General features: G+C 48.3%; 1 protein-coding gene across 9 annotated transcripts in view; it reads right to left on the bottom strand.

Annotated features, from left to right (window-relative positions):
• BCL11A (BCL11 transcription factor A) overlaps positions 1-17,119 on the bottom strand; it is a 73,809-nt gene that overhangs the window by 40,507 nt on the left and 16,183 nt on the right. The window contains exon 1 of one of the 9 annotated variants that reach the window (XM_074536656.1): positions 10,765-11,869. The exons of the other annotated variants lie outside the window; for them this stretch is intronic. Coding sequence (XP_074392757.1) covers positions 10,765-10,858 — 94 coding nt within the window. The 5' untranslated portion in view covers positions 10,859-11,869. Of the gene's footprint in view, positions 1-10,764; positions 11,870-17,119 lie in introns of those variants that run through there. 9 annotated transcript variants of the gene reach the window in all.

The raw sequence follows: 17,119 nt of genomic DNA, 5'->3' as shown, positions 1-17,119 counted from the left end.
GATAACCAGGAGGGTTTCAGCATGTCCAGGGACCCTACAGATGGAGTTACAGGGCACAGGAGGCACCACTGCCTAAAGGGAACATGTCGGGTCTATCCCTGAGGGAGCAGAGGTCGGTGGATATTAGGAATTGCTGGAGATATGTCTCAAGAGGCAGAACTGGAGAGCCACAAATGGGGAAAACCTGGTTTGGACCTATGGAGCCGAAGAGTCCCTCTCTGAGGAATGGGAAATGCGATACACGAGCAAGGCCCAGTCCCAAAGGCACAGCCTTGCTGTCATCTCCAGGCAAGCTGCAGCACAGCTCGAGCATCCATCTGATTTTACAGCACTCTGTAGCTAAATGCACCCTTAATGTCACCCAGGCCTAACAGGGCTCCTGTTCTGTTGCCCTGATTTATAAACACAGTGGCAATGGGCTGGAGAAGGGACGGCCTCCCAACCGCAAGCCTTCGTTATTCCCCACAAATGACTTGTTTGCAGCTTTTGAACTGCCTAATTTGTTTTGCCCCTGCGTTTTGGTCATTCATCTCATCTTTTCCTAATGGTGCTCTGAACGCTGACACTTTGGGAAACGTCTCAAATGCTGTAACCCTCGCACGGCCCCGCCGAGGTGAAAGGACCAAGGGCAACTGCTGAATCTTCCCACAACAAGAGAGGGATCATCCATCTCCTCTTCCCTCCACCCCGGCACTGTTCTCATCTCAGCGTGTTGGAGTAGAACAAAAAACGAGGCCATTTCAGCACCTCTGGATGTTGAAGGCCACAGACTGTACCCAGTGACCTGGAAGGTCCTCCCCAGACATTTGCTCCTACGGCTCTGCCTCTAAGAAAAAACATCTGAGAAATCACAAGGCTGGTGGTGTTCAGACTGCAGCAATGCCATTCAGAAAAGAAGGGGGAAAATCAACTGGCACAGTCTGCATTTCGGGCAAATGGGGAAAGAAATCAGAATCTGGAGTCTGATCAAAAACCCAATTCAACAAAATTCCACGATTTTAGCACTGTGTTTCAACACCTAGGTGCAGGCTGGGTAGAAAATGAACTATCCAAGCCTTTTCACTTTGCATGCCCAGCAAAAGCAGTCGACAGGTTTCAGCATTTAGGAATAAACACAGAAAGTATCAACAGTGTGTTGTCACTAGCCTTTTGCCAGACACCAAAAAATGCAGAAGAATCATCTAAAGTCACAGGCAAAACGCTGAGGACATCAAGTGTCACCACAGGACAGGCAGAACAAACACAGAGCAAACTCCTACCAACAGATTAAATTCATGTCACGGTATTTTACCCACATTTTGCACTACTCAGATACCTTGAAATACGTGCACGCACCCAGAGCCACAACAGCAGACCTTTAAAGATGGGAGAGCCGCAGATTAAAACATGTTGGAACGCTTACCGTGTCCAGTGCCAAAAATGTGTCTGTAACCTGTAGGAAGAAATGGGTGTGGAGCCGCTCAGGGAGCGATCATCGCGCTCTCACAGCAGGGCACAAGGTCCCCCTCTTGTTTCTCCCTTGTAGAGAAACAGCAACTGAAACATGACTGAGGAGCTGTCTCACCTCCCCAAATTTTTTTCAGAAGTGCACAGAGCCAGATGGAAAAAGGAGGTGGGAATCAGAGAAATCCCGTGTGATTTGTGAAGAATAAAGCCTCTTTGCCACAAATCAACACGAACAACTGATGTTGGTGCTCGGCTGAGCGCGGCGCTTGCTGCTTCTTTGGGGGGACTTCAGTCACCTCCTGAGTGGCACTGAAGCGCTGCAAGCAGATACAAAAACGTACATAAAGCCCAAAAGTATTTTCCTGGAATTGAAGCTCAATTTACAGCTCCCGAGACTGAAGGGTGTGTTTGAGCAGCCCTTTGTTGCAAGGGTTTTGTCAAGGTATGTTCTGACTTGTCCCCTGCATGGTTGTGCAGTAATTCCTGATACTGATAGTCAATTACTTTGTCCACGTCACTCAAACACTGACTTTTTTCTGCTTTTTCTCCCGTTCAGCACGGCTAATCCGGGAAAGACAAGCCAGAGTGAAACCAGCACTTCAAAAGGCATTAACTCCTGGCCAGTCCGGGCTGCCCTCCAGCCCTGCCAGGCACAGGTAGGAAAGCGACCTGCAGAGCAAAGAGCCCTCCTTATCCTTATCTCTCTTAAAATACCACTGGGCCCAGGCTCCAGAACTTCCTTCCCCGCTGGATAAGCACTTACCCAGGTAATCTCATTACAGCCATTGTTCTCCAAAGGTTAATAAATACTTACCATGATGAGTAAAGGCTCCGCAATCTGACCCCAGCACAGCAGAAGCGATTGCTCAGGGCCAAATTTTCATACTCTTTATTATGCTGAACACCATATTCCTCTGCTAACAGAGCAGCCTTAGCACCAAAATAAATGTGACTGCTTGCAAATAAGGTGTTGGCCCCACTTCTGGCCTCAAGTTTTTATGTTGCCATCATTGTGATGGCTCTGAAAATTAGCAGATGCTGCCGGTTCCTAATAAATATATGACTAAATTATTCTGAAACAACAGCAAAAACAAATTAGAGAAAGAATAAAATTCAAGGAGATGCCTCTCTCTCCGATTTTCAACATGTAGAAGAAAATAATTACAGGCTTTTGTTAATTTAAGGAAACACTTTTTCTCCCATCAGACGTGAGGTGTGAATTATGCAAGCATGATTTGAATTTGACTGGGTTGACATACTGCAGCCCCAACAACAAATTTAAATTTGAGAGTTGTGGAATGGAAAACCAGGTTTCCAGGAGCTTCTAAGCAAGAGCAGCAGCCACCACCTTCCCTAGGGCCAAGGCCAACACCCATCAGGATGGACATCCCCATCAAGATGGAAAGCAGCACAGTCAGCACTCCATAAAATCCACCTCCTAACTCCTGAAATACCACGGACAAGGAGGAATTTCCATCCCAACAACACACATTTCAAAGCAATGCTACCTGCGGGCTGCTCTGCTGGGATGATTAAAACACATTATCTACTTGTTGCAAAACTTTTACTGGCGAGGCATTTAGGTGAGGTGTACCTCTAGATGTGCCCAGAAATCCATATGAAACCTCCACCTTGCCACAACACTGAACAAAACTCTAAATAAGATAAGCAGGCAACTCTCTTTCAGTGGAGGCTGTAAAATCGTTGTGCAGTCATTGGTAAGTTAAACTTAATCCCCTTCACAGAAGCTTCATTTTCCTAATAAGTGCAAGATGTAAACAAGATTTTCCATTTGATTTCCAAAGAGAAAATTCAGAGGGGAAAACAGAATGGAAGTTAAATAAAAGAAAAAAAAAGTTTTAGATTTGGTTAAATGACCAAAAGTTTCCTTTTTTTTTTTCTTTTTGCCAGCCAAAGCTGTACCTAAATTCACCCAGTGACACTTTCCAGCAAATATTTTACCTGCCCAAAAAAGGCTGTCATTTTTCAGGTGAACACACCACTACGTGCTGAAATCGAGACAGAATCCTCACCACGCACCACCGTAAGTTGAATTATTTGTGACTCTCCCAAAGCCCCCAGGGAATGAGGGAAAGCAGCAGGACCAAAACTTGGCTGGACTCGCTGTATGTGGCTCCAGGCTGCTCAAGGAGGTTTTAACATGCCAAGGGCTGCAAGGGGCAAGCAGCCTCCCACACCAAGGCTTGCACAGCACCCTCACCACGGCTCTGCACCTTCTCCTGTTCCCAAGCTCATTCTGGAAGGTGGCCAGTGTAATGTGATTATCAGTCTGGTATGGATCAAAGCCAAAAGCCAGGCTGGGCAGAGAAACCCCAGAGGTGTTTGTGCTTTGCCCTTTACCTGTGAAAACCTCTGGAGCCTCTGAGCCCACACCTCCTTGCATAGTGACGCCCATAGAGCACCTGTGCATGCTCCCCTGAAATGCACCCTGCACACAAACCACAGCCACAGAGACTCTCCCACGCCAGGAGGCAAATAAATGGGAAGGAGGGTGATGAGGACTCAAGGGAAAGCAGGCCAGCCTGCCAGAGCTGCACACCAGGCAATGCTGAGCTACCACAGAGAAAATGGAACTTGCTTACACCAGTTGTTGACCCCAAAGCCACAAGAAAAGGCACCACTGAATCGAGGACAGAGGCTGAGTTTTAAACCAGCCATTACTTTTTTTAACATCTGTTATTTCTTTGTGGAGCGGCTGCTCACCCCAGCTCCGGGCTAACCTTGCTGCCCTGCCCCACAAATCCTACCCCCTCAGGTTTTTGGGGTGATGGCTGGTGTGATGCCTCACGTCAGGAGAACAAGGCACCAGCTGCCCCGGAACCTCATCAGCCAGCTAAAGAGAAAAATGCCTCCTGACACAAACAACCTTGGTGACTCCTGGCCTGCCGCTACCCTTCTCTTCTTGAGGAAAGTTATTGAGGAAGCAGTTTTGGAGCGGGGCCAGCTGTGTCTTGATCTTGAGAGGTGCCTTTGATCCCTCTCAATCTAACTTTAAAGACAGAGTGGTATTAGATCCAATGTCTAAGAATGCCCTTCAAGCAGCAGTTGAAGACCTCGGGGAGAGGGCTTCAACCAGACTTTTCCATTCAGAGCTGGTTCAGAACACTCAAGTCTCTGACACTGACCCTGTTTTAAACTCCTTTCCTCCCACCACCTCCACTTGAAATGACCGTCCCTCGTGCCACTCACCCACAGCAACAACTGGTGATTAAGTCAGTTCCATCTCTGACTAATTTCTTGACCTGATCTGCTTTTAGGGCAGAAAAAACTTGTGCAGAATCTTCTCGAAGGCCTGCTGCTTTTTAGCCAGAAATGAGTAAGACAAAAACATGCCCAGGAGCAAAAGGAATGGATTGCACCAACAGATTCATCAATAAGTAAATAATATTTATCATGAGCTCTGCACTACAGCATTTGGACAGACACAAGATGAGCACCACTTTGGTGCCTGTGCTTGCCAGCTGGTCACATCCAAACGCTCTCCATCTCAACATGCTTTGACTAATAGGGACATGGCCCAGCACTGAGCTGGGAATTCAGGTGCCCATGCTCCAAGGGATGGTGTTTTAGGTACCAAAAATTGTCCCCTGCACATTGAGACCCTCCAAGCGCAGGCAGAAGGGAGGACCAGCTAGGCCTGTCCACCCTCACCACTGCCAGATTACATTTCCACAGCAGCTGCTCCCTTTGTCTACACCCAGTAAAGCCAAACCAGCCTAAAAATTAATTTAATCTGCTGTAAACCCAAGTGTCAAGCACTTAGATGGCAGCTAAAAGCAGCACTCTCAGATAAGCGGGCGACACGGGCTAATAATAGGCTGCCATGAGGGGAGCGGGAGCAACCATTTTGTGTGAGCAAAGAGGAACCCGCGCCTGGGAACGGCCCGGGCTGGCCGGTCCGGGCCCACCCTGCTCTCCTGGGATCAGCTGCACTAACACCACCCTGACCTCTCTTTCCAGCTCCGAGGCAACAACAGTCACAGGGGAGAACAGAATGGCACCTTTTATAAGCATAGCTCTTCCCTTTTCATCTCCCAGGGGCTCTGCACCAGACCTGCTCACCGGGGAGGATGGTTAACCCTTGCTGGGCAGCAGACGGGTGCCAGGGTCCCTGCAGGCTCCTCTTCTCTCACATCCCTCCATTTGCAAGGAAAACACCAAACAAAAGCCCTTTCTGGTGAAGGATGCAGGTGTGCAACAGGGCTCCTCTCGGCCTGACAACTGCCATTGGCAGGAAGTACCTGCAGGCCACTTCAAGCCTCTGGGCTGCACCAAGAGGTCACCAAAATCCACGCTGAGCTCTCTGTCCTCACTCTGCCCTTGAGAACTGCCTTGAACACACCCATTGACCAGGAAACTGTGTAACTCAGGTGACCTTCTTTTGTCCAAATTTAAGAAGAGCAGCTTAGAAACAAAGCAGAGCATATTTTCCAGAGCAGCACTCAGGAACTCTCCCAGGGATGTGGCACAAGGTGCTGGTGTGATTGTGTATTTGGGTTTGCATGCAAGGCTCTTCCCAAAAGAAGAGGGTGCATACTCAGAGATGCTCACTTCCCACTGCCCACAGGCTGGAGCAGGGCTCGCTCAGGACCTGGAAAAGACCAACCCTCATCCACTTTGGGATTCCTGAGGGAGTAGGACACCTCATCCGCCCCCACACCCCTCCCTCTCTCCTTCTTCTCAACAAGGGCTACAAGCAGCACGGGGAGCTTTCTCCCGGGGCGTGCAAGGGTCTTGGATGCACAGCTGACTGCACGTGTCAGTTATGCTCCAAATGGGTTGTCACAGGTCAAGGTTCTGCAGGCAGCAAGAGCAAATGCTATTTTTAGACAGGATAAGGTCACGGTGCTTTTAGAGACAGTGAGGTCTACAATAAAACCTATTGATCAGTCTCTGGAACTAGCGCTCCGGAGAGACGCCTAAATTGAAACAAAAATTGCCTGCCCGTTTTCTCTATAGACTCGGTGGGTAAAAGCTTGTTGGAGTCTTTCAGGAGATAAAATAACTAAGAAGAACCGGCGTACAGACCACAGTTGTCCATTTAAGTGGATGCACAGTGGGGAGAAAAGGGGAAAGTGAGACCTATGGGAGAGAACAGCAGGAAGCTCCGAGCATCCTTCTGCCATAGTGACAAGCCAGCTGCCCCAAGGGTGAAGGCCCTCCTTCCTGTGCCCTGACTCCAATCTTACAGCCCAGGTGTAAAGGCAAACCTGACTTGTAAGAGAATTAATGCTTTACTTGCATCTTGGAAGGTAAGGAAGCCTCTGAAGGCATTAATCACTGGGGTCCCTGACAGCACATGCACATTCACCATCCCCTGGAAGTTTTCAAGGCCAGGTTGAATCAGGCTCTGAGCAACCTGGTCTAGTGGAAGGTGACCCTGCCAGTGGCAGGGGTGTGGAACCAGATGAGTTTTGAAGTCCTTTCCAACCCAAACCATTCTGTGATTCTCTCTGGCCATTTGTGTTTTGGCAATGAATTTCACTCCGCTGACTCGTGGAGGCCCAAAGATGAAAAACAGACCAGTATTTCAGCCAGGCAAATTATTTAACTGGATGATTCACCCATCTCCAAGGTTTTCACAACAAATTCCCAGTGTTTATCCAGGTCACAGATAAACCAAAACTTAACCAAAAATACCACAAAGCACTGGACTATCACACCCTCAAGTTCAGCTCCAAGTCCACTACAGGCACATAAATCCCTCTGTATCACAAAAGGTTCTTTATTGTATTGGAGGCTTGGAACCACAGGGACGACCATGAAACCATGGAGTATCTTCATTCACCACCTGCCCCACTACCACAGCCTCACTCACAAAGCAAGCATGCCACAGTAAACATAATCCATACATCACACCCTGACATAGGTGACCCCATCAGTGAGCCCCAGACAGAGCACCCCACCAGACATCAGCCATATAACCCCTGATACATTTGCAGGATATAATAATAATAATAATAATAATAATAATAATAATAATAATAAAAATAATAACTACAGGTAAATACTACCAAGCTGTGAAAAGCTAGTGTGGGACAAGTAGTTTACTTTCTGCTCCAGACAATAACACCATGAGCAGAGATATACATTCAGCTGCTCAAGTAAAAGCAGATCATGTGGGAATTTAAGCACTCACAAGCCTGCAGCGTGGCTCACTCTCCATCCCACTGCCAGGTTAGGCTGCAGTTTAAGTTTCTGCATAATAGAGATGGCAAGATGTAAAATCTCAAGCAGTATTATCTGTACAGTGACTGTGCTGCAGAGGAATCATAATAAAAAACATGTTTCAAAGCAGTACAGTAACTGTGATTCTGGAAAAAAAAGAAAACAACAACAAAAAAAGACAAGCTGATCTTTCCAAAAAACATACTGCTGCTAGAAAAGCCAAGGTAATTATTTTTCTATTTAAGAAATCAGGCTTGGGTTCTGTTTGGTTTCTTTATATAAAGGTCCTTAGGCTCCTACCAACACTTTTACGATTTTCTTCTTAGAGCCCTGTGACTCTAGGACAAAGTTTGAGATAAAACTATTGTAATAAATAAGGACAAAGTTATTTGGGAATTAAGGACAGTGCTGCAGCCCCTCATCATCTTAACTGATTAGATGAATGGAGCTTTAGTGGAATATATGTCTGAGAAAATACAAAGCTAATTTCTGTTTGTAATTACTGACAACACACAAGTATCCTTTCCAGAAAGCCTCCTCTATCACCCAGAGAGCAGATGCAAATATGGGTATAAACAGGGAGTGCAATGGAATGCAGCCTGTGGCACTGCTCACATTAGCTGCCATGCAGTCAGACTGCCACCCCAGATATGTTTTTGGGCACACACACTCACACATGTGCTCCTTTGGTGACTTCTGACAGGCACCACTTGTATTCAGGCTCGACTCTGCCACCTTCTCCAAGTTTTTATCCTGGACTCCAGTGGCTGGTAGACAAAGCCCTCTGTTAATGTGAGCATAAATAACCATAAGGGGTTGAGCCCAGGCTCCTTCACACTGCTGTGCCTACCCAGTGACTCTCCTGGCTGCAGGGAAGGCCTTAGTGATTTACCCCTGGGGTAGCTCTGAGCAGGATCTGCCCCACAAACACTTTCTCTGGGTCTGGTTCTGCCCTTGGCTTTTGCAAGTGCACAGAAGCAGGGAGGGGATCACAAACACCCCTACTGCTGCCCAAGAGGAGCTTCTGTAACCTGCCCAGCTGCTGTTGGGCACAAAAATGAGAATTTGGAGAGGCTGGAGCAGCAGAGAGAGGCTCCCTCAGTTTGTTCAGCTGTAAGATGCTTCTGGATTTCTGGGGCTTCCAGTACAAGGCAGCTTCAGGATCAGCACCTCCATGAGACAGAGACCAGGGACATGATGCTGTGCTTCCAGAGCCATCTTCATCCCTCCCCCAGGAGGGCACAAGGCACTGAAAGACCCAGCTCTTTCCACAACAGGAAGGAAAAGGAGGGAAATAAACCCCCAAACTTTTAATTTTTGTCTTTTCCATTTATTTTTGAATTAGCATTCAGCGTCTGCCGCCGTGACACGGATAGCTAAAAATGTGTGTGCGGATATGTCATCCATGAACAAAGTGGCTCATGTTTGTTCTTTATTATTTAGGAAATGCACATTAATTACTGCAGATTTTCTCCTATACATCTACTGTATCTCAGACAGAATTGCTGAGAAGGTCTGCAGAATAAAAATGTATGGGGTAATTAAATGGATATTTATAATTAGAACTTAATAATTTGCATCAGGGACAAATGAGCTCTGATTTCAATCTGTAGTGCATTTAGATTAGCCTGAAGATAGTGTAATTTGATGTTTTATAGTCCTCCTCTCAGATTATGAAACAATACAGTGTCTTTTAGGCAGCCGTGTTTGTGTCAGGAGCGTGTTAGGAAGCAGCCGCAATGAAAATGTTTGACAATGTGAAAGCAGCCATAAATTACACGACAACTGAGCAAAAGTCGTGATGGAACAAATAAAGAGCTGACCCCTGATGCATCTGATTCCGCACCGCGCCCGGCCCGCTCGCGCTCATCCCGCACCGAGGAAATGTGAATTATACAGCCCACAGCATTGATTTGGAGTCGGTGCTTCAATCAGTTTGAAGTAGAAACACTACACCGCTCCTCAGGCAGCGGCTGCTCGGCCGGAGCCTCTTCCATGCAGCTCTGTTACAGCCCCATTGTTCCCCCCACTGTACAATATCTATGCCGGGCTCTCCACACACGGGTACTTGACCCAGAGATCACTGCCACGTCTCCTGGACATACAGCCCACCTTTGCGCCAAACACAGAGAGCCCCTGCAGGTCCTGCTGCCTCCCCACAGACGTACAGGTGAATGTCACCCAGGGGATGTGGCACTGCACGGCCACAGCCAAGCACGCAGCCCCCAGACCACACGACTGCATCTGTCCGGGGACAGAGATATAGCCAGGTGGGGACTCCTTACCAAGGTCTTGGTAAAGAGCAGGGCGGTTTGGAGATGCAACCACATCCTTTTTCTCTTCCCAGCTTTGCTCAGCACAGGCAGGGAGGAAGAGCAGTGAGGCTGGGCTCTCATACCCGCTGTGCTGCAGCTCTCGGGCCTTACCCTGAGCAAGCCACCCGCCCTGTGCCTCAGCACTTGCCCCTCTCGCCCTGGCAGTGCCAGGGTGTGCTCATTAACATCAGGTCCCCAGTAATGGATGCTGCTGCAGAGGTAAACACCTCGATCAGCAGATAACAGGGAGTCCTGTGCAGGCATTACACACACAGGAGCTGGGCATGTGCACAGGCAAACTCCTGGGAAAAAACACAGGGGTGCCAAGTCGCTGGGAAGCTCACCATCAAACCAGTTACAGTCTGACACAAAACATGAGGAGCAAGGGAAGAACCAGTGTAAGGAAGATTTGCAGACCCAGAGCTGTGGCACTGGAGCCGTATCCCACAGCCTCTTCCCAGCCTTTGTACTTTCCTCCCACAAGCAGAGCTCAGTGCACTGCACATCACCAGCTGCTAGCTAAGAACTGAAGGGGAACGAGAGGAGACAAGGCTGGAACCATGGCAGTCTTTGACATTGCCAGCCTCCTTGAAAACTATGGCTCACAGACCTGGATGCCCGCATGGAAGAAAGTGGTCAGGCAAAGCTTTGACTAACAGAGGCCATCCCTATACGTGCCCACTTTCCAAGAGGGACAGCTACGTGACATAAAGCCTCTAGTGCCAAGCAAACCTCATCATTCCAGCAAGGCATGGTGCTGGGAGCACATCGAAGGGACAGAGGACAGGAGGTGACCCAACCCACTCCGACCTACCCTTCACACCTCTGAAAACGCTGCCCTTTGCAGCGGGGGGAGTTTCCCAGCTATGCCCTTCCCGAGCACTTTGAAATCCACCGTCCATCAGCATGACGGGAAACAAGGCGTCGAGCTCTTCCTTTGAGGAGTTTCTTGTTTGACCAGAGTACACGTTATTCAAATCAGCCAGAGTGAAACGCAGTTAAGCTGCTGTTTGTTCCAGCACGATGAGACTGGCCTGTTAAAAAGCAAAAATGTCAGGATGTTACAGGCTCAGCCTCCTGCCAAGACTGGTAAGTAGCTGAACAACTGTCAGAAACGGCATAATCGGAAACAACAAAAAAATAAAAACACCCAAAACAGCCACAAATTCAGATTGTGTTTCCAAGTCACAGGCACTCTGGGGCCAACCAGACGCCCAGCCAGGAATCCTTGGGAAGAAGCTCCGACCTGGAGCATCTCTGCAGCCTCATGTACTACATGCCCACCACATCCACCTCTTGCAAAGCAAGGAACTTTCCACATCCACCTCTTGCAAAGCAAGGAACTTTAAGTAAAAACAATGGGAACCCAGTAAAGATCTCGGATTTTGTCTTTATTCTCACCACCAAGGCATTTTGTCTGTATTCTCACCTCCTGACTAAGCACCTCGACGTCGGGCACGGCCGATGTTCTGTGAGGGCTCCATAAAGGCTGGAAGTGCAGCCACCCTCACACCCAGCGCAGCTCTGCACTAGGGGATCACTTTGATTGTGTTTCCCATAGTAATTTGAATGGGTGGGAGCCACCATGAAAAGGTTGCTGTCATGCACAAGCTGTGGACCTGCACTGGGGTCTGCCCCCAGGGTGTGCTCTCCCCAGGCAGGCAGATGCTTCTCACCCCCCAATTTAACTCCTGCTATCTCTGAAATCTCCCAGACGCACGCACGCCCCTCCTGCTCTCACACTCCTTTAGCTTAGTTTGCCTCTCAGAACAGCAACCCCCTATTTTTTTTTTTTTCCTGTCCTGGGCCCTCAGGTTACTGGCACGGCGACAACTCTTTTTTTTTCCCAACAGCGAGCCAGGAAAGATGATAGAACCTGCGTGCGTGGCCAAGGGACTGGTCTCAACTGGTTCAGAGGGAAAAAATGGAGCTGTGTCTTTCCCCCCCTCCCCTCTCCCTCTTCTTGCCTTTAGCCAAAAGACCTGGGAGCATTTGATGTGCAGTCAGCAGGTATTAAAAAAAAGAAAATTATTGAAAAGGCTGGCCGGCCCCGGAGCTGTGACACTCTCTCATCAAACTCTGGACTTCAGCCAAGTTCATCTGTTAATGGAGAGCCACAGCCAGGGCCTCCCCCCCGCCACCACCCCCTCGCTCCCTCCTCTACCTCTTCCTCCCTCCTAAAAAACTAGACATCGATTATGTCTGTGCTTTTCCCTTTCTATTCAAGATAAACAAAGTGCTTCAAGTTCAGGGCACACCCTGGGACCCTTGACAAAGCAATCTATCATCCTGTCTGCTAAACCAGTCTGGCCACACCACCGCCGAGGAGACTAATGCTTCCAGTGTACAATTTTCCCTTTGTGCTGCTGCCCTATTACTAGTAACCTCTTTTCTTCCCTACCTTCCCAGGAGCAGATGTGCTTGACCACTTTGCCTAAGCCCCTCCTGGCAAAGGCATTTTTTGCTGAAAGCAACCTCAAGAATTAAAAAACAAAAAAGAAGCAAGCCCCCGCCTGCCCCCTCCTCTCCCCGACTCCTGTCTCCATCCCTGTGTCCACCAAAGAAATCCAGCACAGAGCTTGATTTTTCCTTCCCCACCGAAGACTTCTTTTTAGGGAGTGAGTTCAGGTTTAAATCATATCCACTAATTCATTCTGACTTGCAATTAAATGCAAATACACTTTTATAGCCAGCATGGAGTGTATTAATTTTAACAGCAAATGACAAAATAAGAATACAGTCCCTCCAATACCAATAATGAATCGCACTATAAATCACGTTAGTGGTCACATTCATTAAAGCTTGCAAAGCTCTTGGAGATCCACGGGCGCAGTGTGGCAGCATGGGCTCGCCCAGAGCCCAGCTGGGGGGCACAGAGAGCACCCCACCAAGCGCAGGGCACCCAAATCCCTCCCAGTCCCTGCCTGCAGTGCCACAGGGAGCTGCAGCTTCCCAGGTGAGCGGGGCCAAGGGATTCACAGCCCAACACTGAGGGCGGCTCTCACCACAGGGCTGAGGCCTGCGTGAAGGGAAGGGCCGGGAGCACCCAGGCTGGGTGCTCTAAAACACAGGGCACTTACAGAAATTAATAGGAAACCACAAATGACCACTGAAGTGCACTTCCCAACAGCTAGGCTGGCCTGCTCCGAATGCTCCCGGCTCCAACAGCGCTTACCCCTTCCTTGCCCAGGTTACAGAGCGCTCCATTTGCTCGCCAGCACTAGGATCCTCGGCACCGCTCATTAGCCAACATGGGGGAAAGTGAGGGCTTTCTGCCTCCTTTGTTTTGGTAGGACAGCTGTGTGCCATTCCTACCCCCTCCCACCCATCCTCTCCTAAAGAAATAATTAAATCCAATTAGGACCAGAAAGTAATTTACATTTTGGTTCTGTGTAAGATGGGGAGGTGGGGGAAGGAAAAAAAAAATCCCATAAAACACGTTGTGATGAAATTTCATTCCTCTGCTACTTATTTGTCTGCTTTTGCTTTTGAGGACAGCTCAGGCTGCACTTTCCCTCTTTAAACTGGTGCGTGGATTGAGAGGGAGACGAGGTGGAAGAGAGAAAACTTGTTCCCATTCCCTGCTCTGCACCAAGACAGCTCTGCAGGGCAGTCCATCCTGCTCCTGCTCCTGCTCCTGCTCCTCCCCTCGCCGCGCAGGGGGCTCCTCTGCCGCGGTTTACTGATTTACAGAACCTTGCTATGTGAATGGCAAAAATTCCTTGGCATAAGTATATGTTTGCTGATCACATTTCAGATCATGTGTTGTTCATTATTATGACTTGCTCAGAAACAGTTTTGCTACAGTTATGTGGGTTTGCCTTGGATATTTTTTTCCTCTTTCAGTACATTGAAAACATCATGGCAAGGGGGGAAAAGCAAATGAGAAAATGTTTTTGTGTCTACACCACCTCAAAAGTGTATTTTAAAAAATTGTGGAAAGGAATACAAAGTATTTCAGGACTGGGAAGCAAGGGGGAAAGGAAGTAAGATTAACAAATAATTTCTTAAAGACCAATGTGATGTCAAATTTTCAAGTGGAATATTTTCCTTTGGATGGGGATGGAATTATTGGTGGGTTTGATATTTTCACACTTCCGAAATCTCTAAAATTAAACCCAGCCCAACTGATACATTGATTTTAATTTGGTGCACTATTTAAGCAGCCAGAAGAGTAGATCTTTTTGCCAGGCAAGACACCAGCACCAGGACCTTCTGCAGCACTGGACAGCAAGTTCAGGACACACTGATTTTTTAAAAATACTACCCCCTTGCCTTCTGCAGAGAACTTTTTCCTGAGTTCTCATTCTGGCAATCAGAAAAGCAAATAAGTCATCGCTCCAGAAAAAATAAAAGTTTCCAAACAACGCCACTGTTTTGCTTTCACCTGTGTTGTAAAACTCCAATTAATTCCAGAGTTTGCTCTGAACTCCTGCAGCAATTTACCTCCATCTTTGCCTGTGGCAGATGGTCCACGTGGGTTTCATGTGGGTGACCACGCAGGTCACCTGGGCACTCTCCTCTCCGCGCAAAACACGAACGTTTACTTTTTTGTCATTTTCATATAGTAAATTATCCATTAGATTTCAACATATCTTACTAAAGCAATTACATCCAGAAAATGATAGCGCGTGTGGAATCAATTATGCATGCACTTGGCCAGGGACCAAAGGCTATGAAGTCGGAGAGGGCAGAATCGTTCAACACACACAAATAAAAAGCCCCTGGATCTCGCAGATGGACCCCATCAGTTCATCTTACTGCCGAAAAAGTTCATGCACTTAATAATTTATTTGTGTTCTGGATACTGTTTCCCAGCTGAATATTAACAACTTTGAACTGCACCACGCTTTTAGCGTGGTATGGGTGGAAGTCATGGAGGGCAGCAGCAGGTCTCCTCTGAGGTTAAAATTATACTTCTGTTCCTTCCAGAATGGTCCTTTTCCCTCTCCATTTATTTTCTTTCATTAGGCAGTTCCTTTAATCAGGGTATCTGTTTCACCCCTCTGATTCATCTCCTTACCAGTGATAAACTCTCCAACCAAAGCTGAGCATCAATTACCAAGGCTGGACAGGAAAAGGGATGAAGCACCGGCAAGGGCCCGATCCCACAGCCAGGAATTGAGGGGCTGCCTGCGTGAGGGACAGGGACAGGGACAGGGGCCAGGCCAAGCCCCAGCCAGGCAGGAGGGATGGCAGACGGCCTCTGGCACTGCCTGGGCACGGATGCCCGGGCAGGTTATGAGAGCTGAGCAGGCTCCCAGCCAGGCTGCTCCCAGTTTCCCCTGCCAGGGCTGCATGATTAACACCTTGCCCGGACAGGCAGCAGAAAAAGACCCTTCCTTGTGATGAGGCAACTGGGAGGCTGCAGTGGCAGAGGAGCAGCGCCAGCAGCACAACTTGTGCCACAAACAGGGCGCTCCCTGCCCTTTGTGCAGCGTCCCCAAAGGCAGGGCCACCACCCCAGTGCCAGCAGCAGCTCTGCAGCCCCGTGTCCCCAAAGGCAGGGCCACCACCCCAGTGCCAGCAGCAGCTCTGCAGCCACAGGATGGGCCCTGGGGCCCTGCTTCCACCACTGGTCACAGCAGAGAGGGGACCAGGCACCGCCACATCCTGCCCTGCTGTCACCTCTCCCTCCGGCCCTGGCATCTCCAGCGCACAGAAAATAATTCTTTTCTATCTACACATGTAGGATTATTTTTTAAAGGAATGTCTCCCCCAAATGGGAACAATTTCCTTCTACACTTCCAACCAAGTGTACTTAACATTAAAAGAGAACTGATAGAACATATTTAATTACTCAAGGTTAGACTCCTAATTCCGCAATTCACTAAAGGAAACTTGGCAAGAAGATGCATCATTTTGCTGCTTTCTACTGGAGCATCTGAGGGAGAAGAGCCACTGAGGCAGCTAATACACAAAACATGATCAAAAGTGATTAACAACAGCTTCATATGCAAATTGCATTAATGAAGGAGTGCAAAGTCATCATGTAAATTAAATATGTCAAATCTCTTGGTGAACTTTCAATCTTGAGAAGAAAAAACACCGCTTTAATTTTTTTACATCATCAATTTTCCAAGATTGAAAATCTAAGAATCTTGGTGCTATAAAACAATTTTCACCTTTTTTTTCTCCTTCAGCAGCCTGACAGGCTGGCCTGATGTGTGCCGAATGCACATGTTAATAGGCCAATCAAAAATGCAAAACAATTCGCAATTACTGCAAGGACCTAATGGTCATTAGAATTTACAACTAGGTAATGAACTAAAGTCTGCCCACACCATGCATATTCATAAAGCAATTTAGCCTTTGAAGATTAAAGAAGTGCTTAAAATTCAAATGAGCTTTAGCAAATTATCAGTAAGATTCATCCAAAAAGCAAAAGGGTTTTTCTTCCTGTGATTTCCTTATTTTTTTAATGCAAAATTGTTATATCTTCCAGACGGAGCTTCAGCTAAACACAGGGCTCCGAGTCAAGCCAAAGGGGCTGGAGACAAACAGAGGCAGAAAACATTGTTATGGACTTTGTTCAGAAAACTAAGCCCTTAAGAGCCAAACCTATCTCTAAACATGGTAATTTATCAAAAGCAGCACAGACTTGCTCATAGGCAGTATTGTGTGCCGCTCTCCGAGAGCAGATTAACAAGATTTCCACCACCCTCCAAAAAAGCCTTTTTCCCCTCAAGTCACATCTTCCATGTAAACAGCAAACGTATTATAAAAACGTTATTTTCATCAAAGTGCAGCAGCATTAATTTTATGGACGGGCTGCGTTTACAGGGAGGGCTGCAGAGAGCTCGCACCGGAGCGTGGCACAGCGAAGTCGCGGAGCTCCGGAGCGGGGCTGGGGCCACCGAGCCCGCGGAGCCTGCGGGGGCAGCGCTCGCCGCTCCCAGCCTGGCTCCGCTCGCAGCCTGATCCAGCCGTGCCACAGGGCACAGAGCAGGGCACAGAGCAGGGCACAGAGCAGGGCACGCACCGCTGCCAGCCAGCCCGCCAGCAGCTGGGCAGGGGGGGAAGCGCTGGCTGCCTCCCCGGCACCCTGGCTTGGAAGGGCGGGTGAATGGTCAAACAATTCCCATTGGAAGGGTGGGTGAATGGTCAAATAATTCCTATTCCCACCTCACCAGCCTTCCCCGACCTCGTGGCTTACGCTACCTGCAGCC

Source organism: Zonotrichia albicollis, chromosome 3 (genome assembly GCF_047830755.1).
Source record: "Zonotrichia albicollis isolate bZonAlb1 chromosome 3, bZonAlb1.hap1, whole genome shotgun sequence".
NCBI classification, from domain to species: Eukaryota; Metazoa; Chordata; class Aves; order Passeriformes; family Passerellidae; genus Zonotrichia; species Zonotrichia albicollis.
This window is presented reverse-complemented; position numbering and strand designations above follow the sequence as displayed.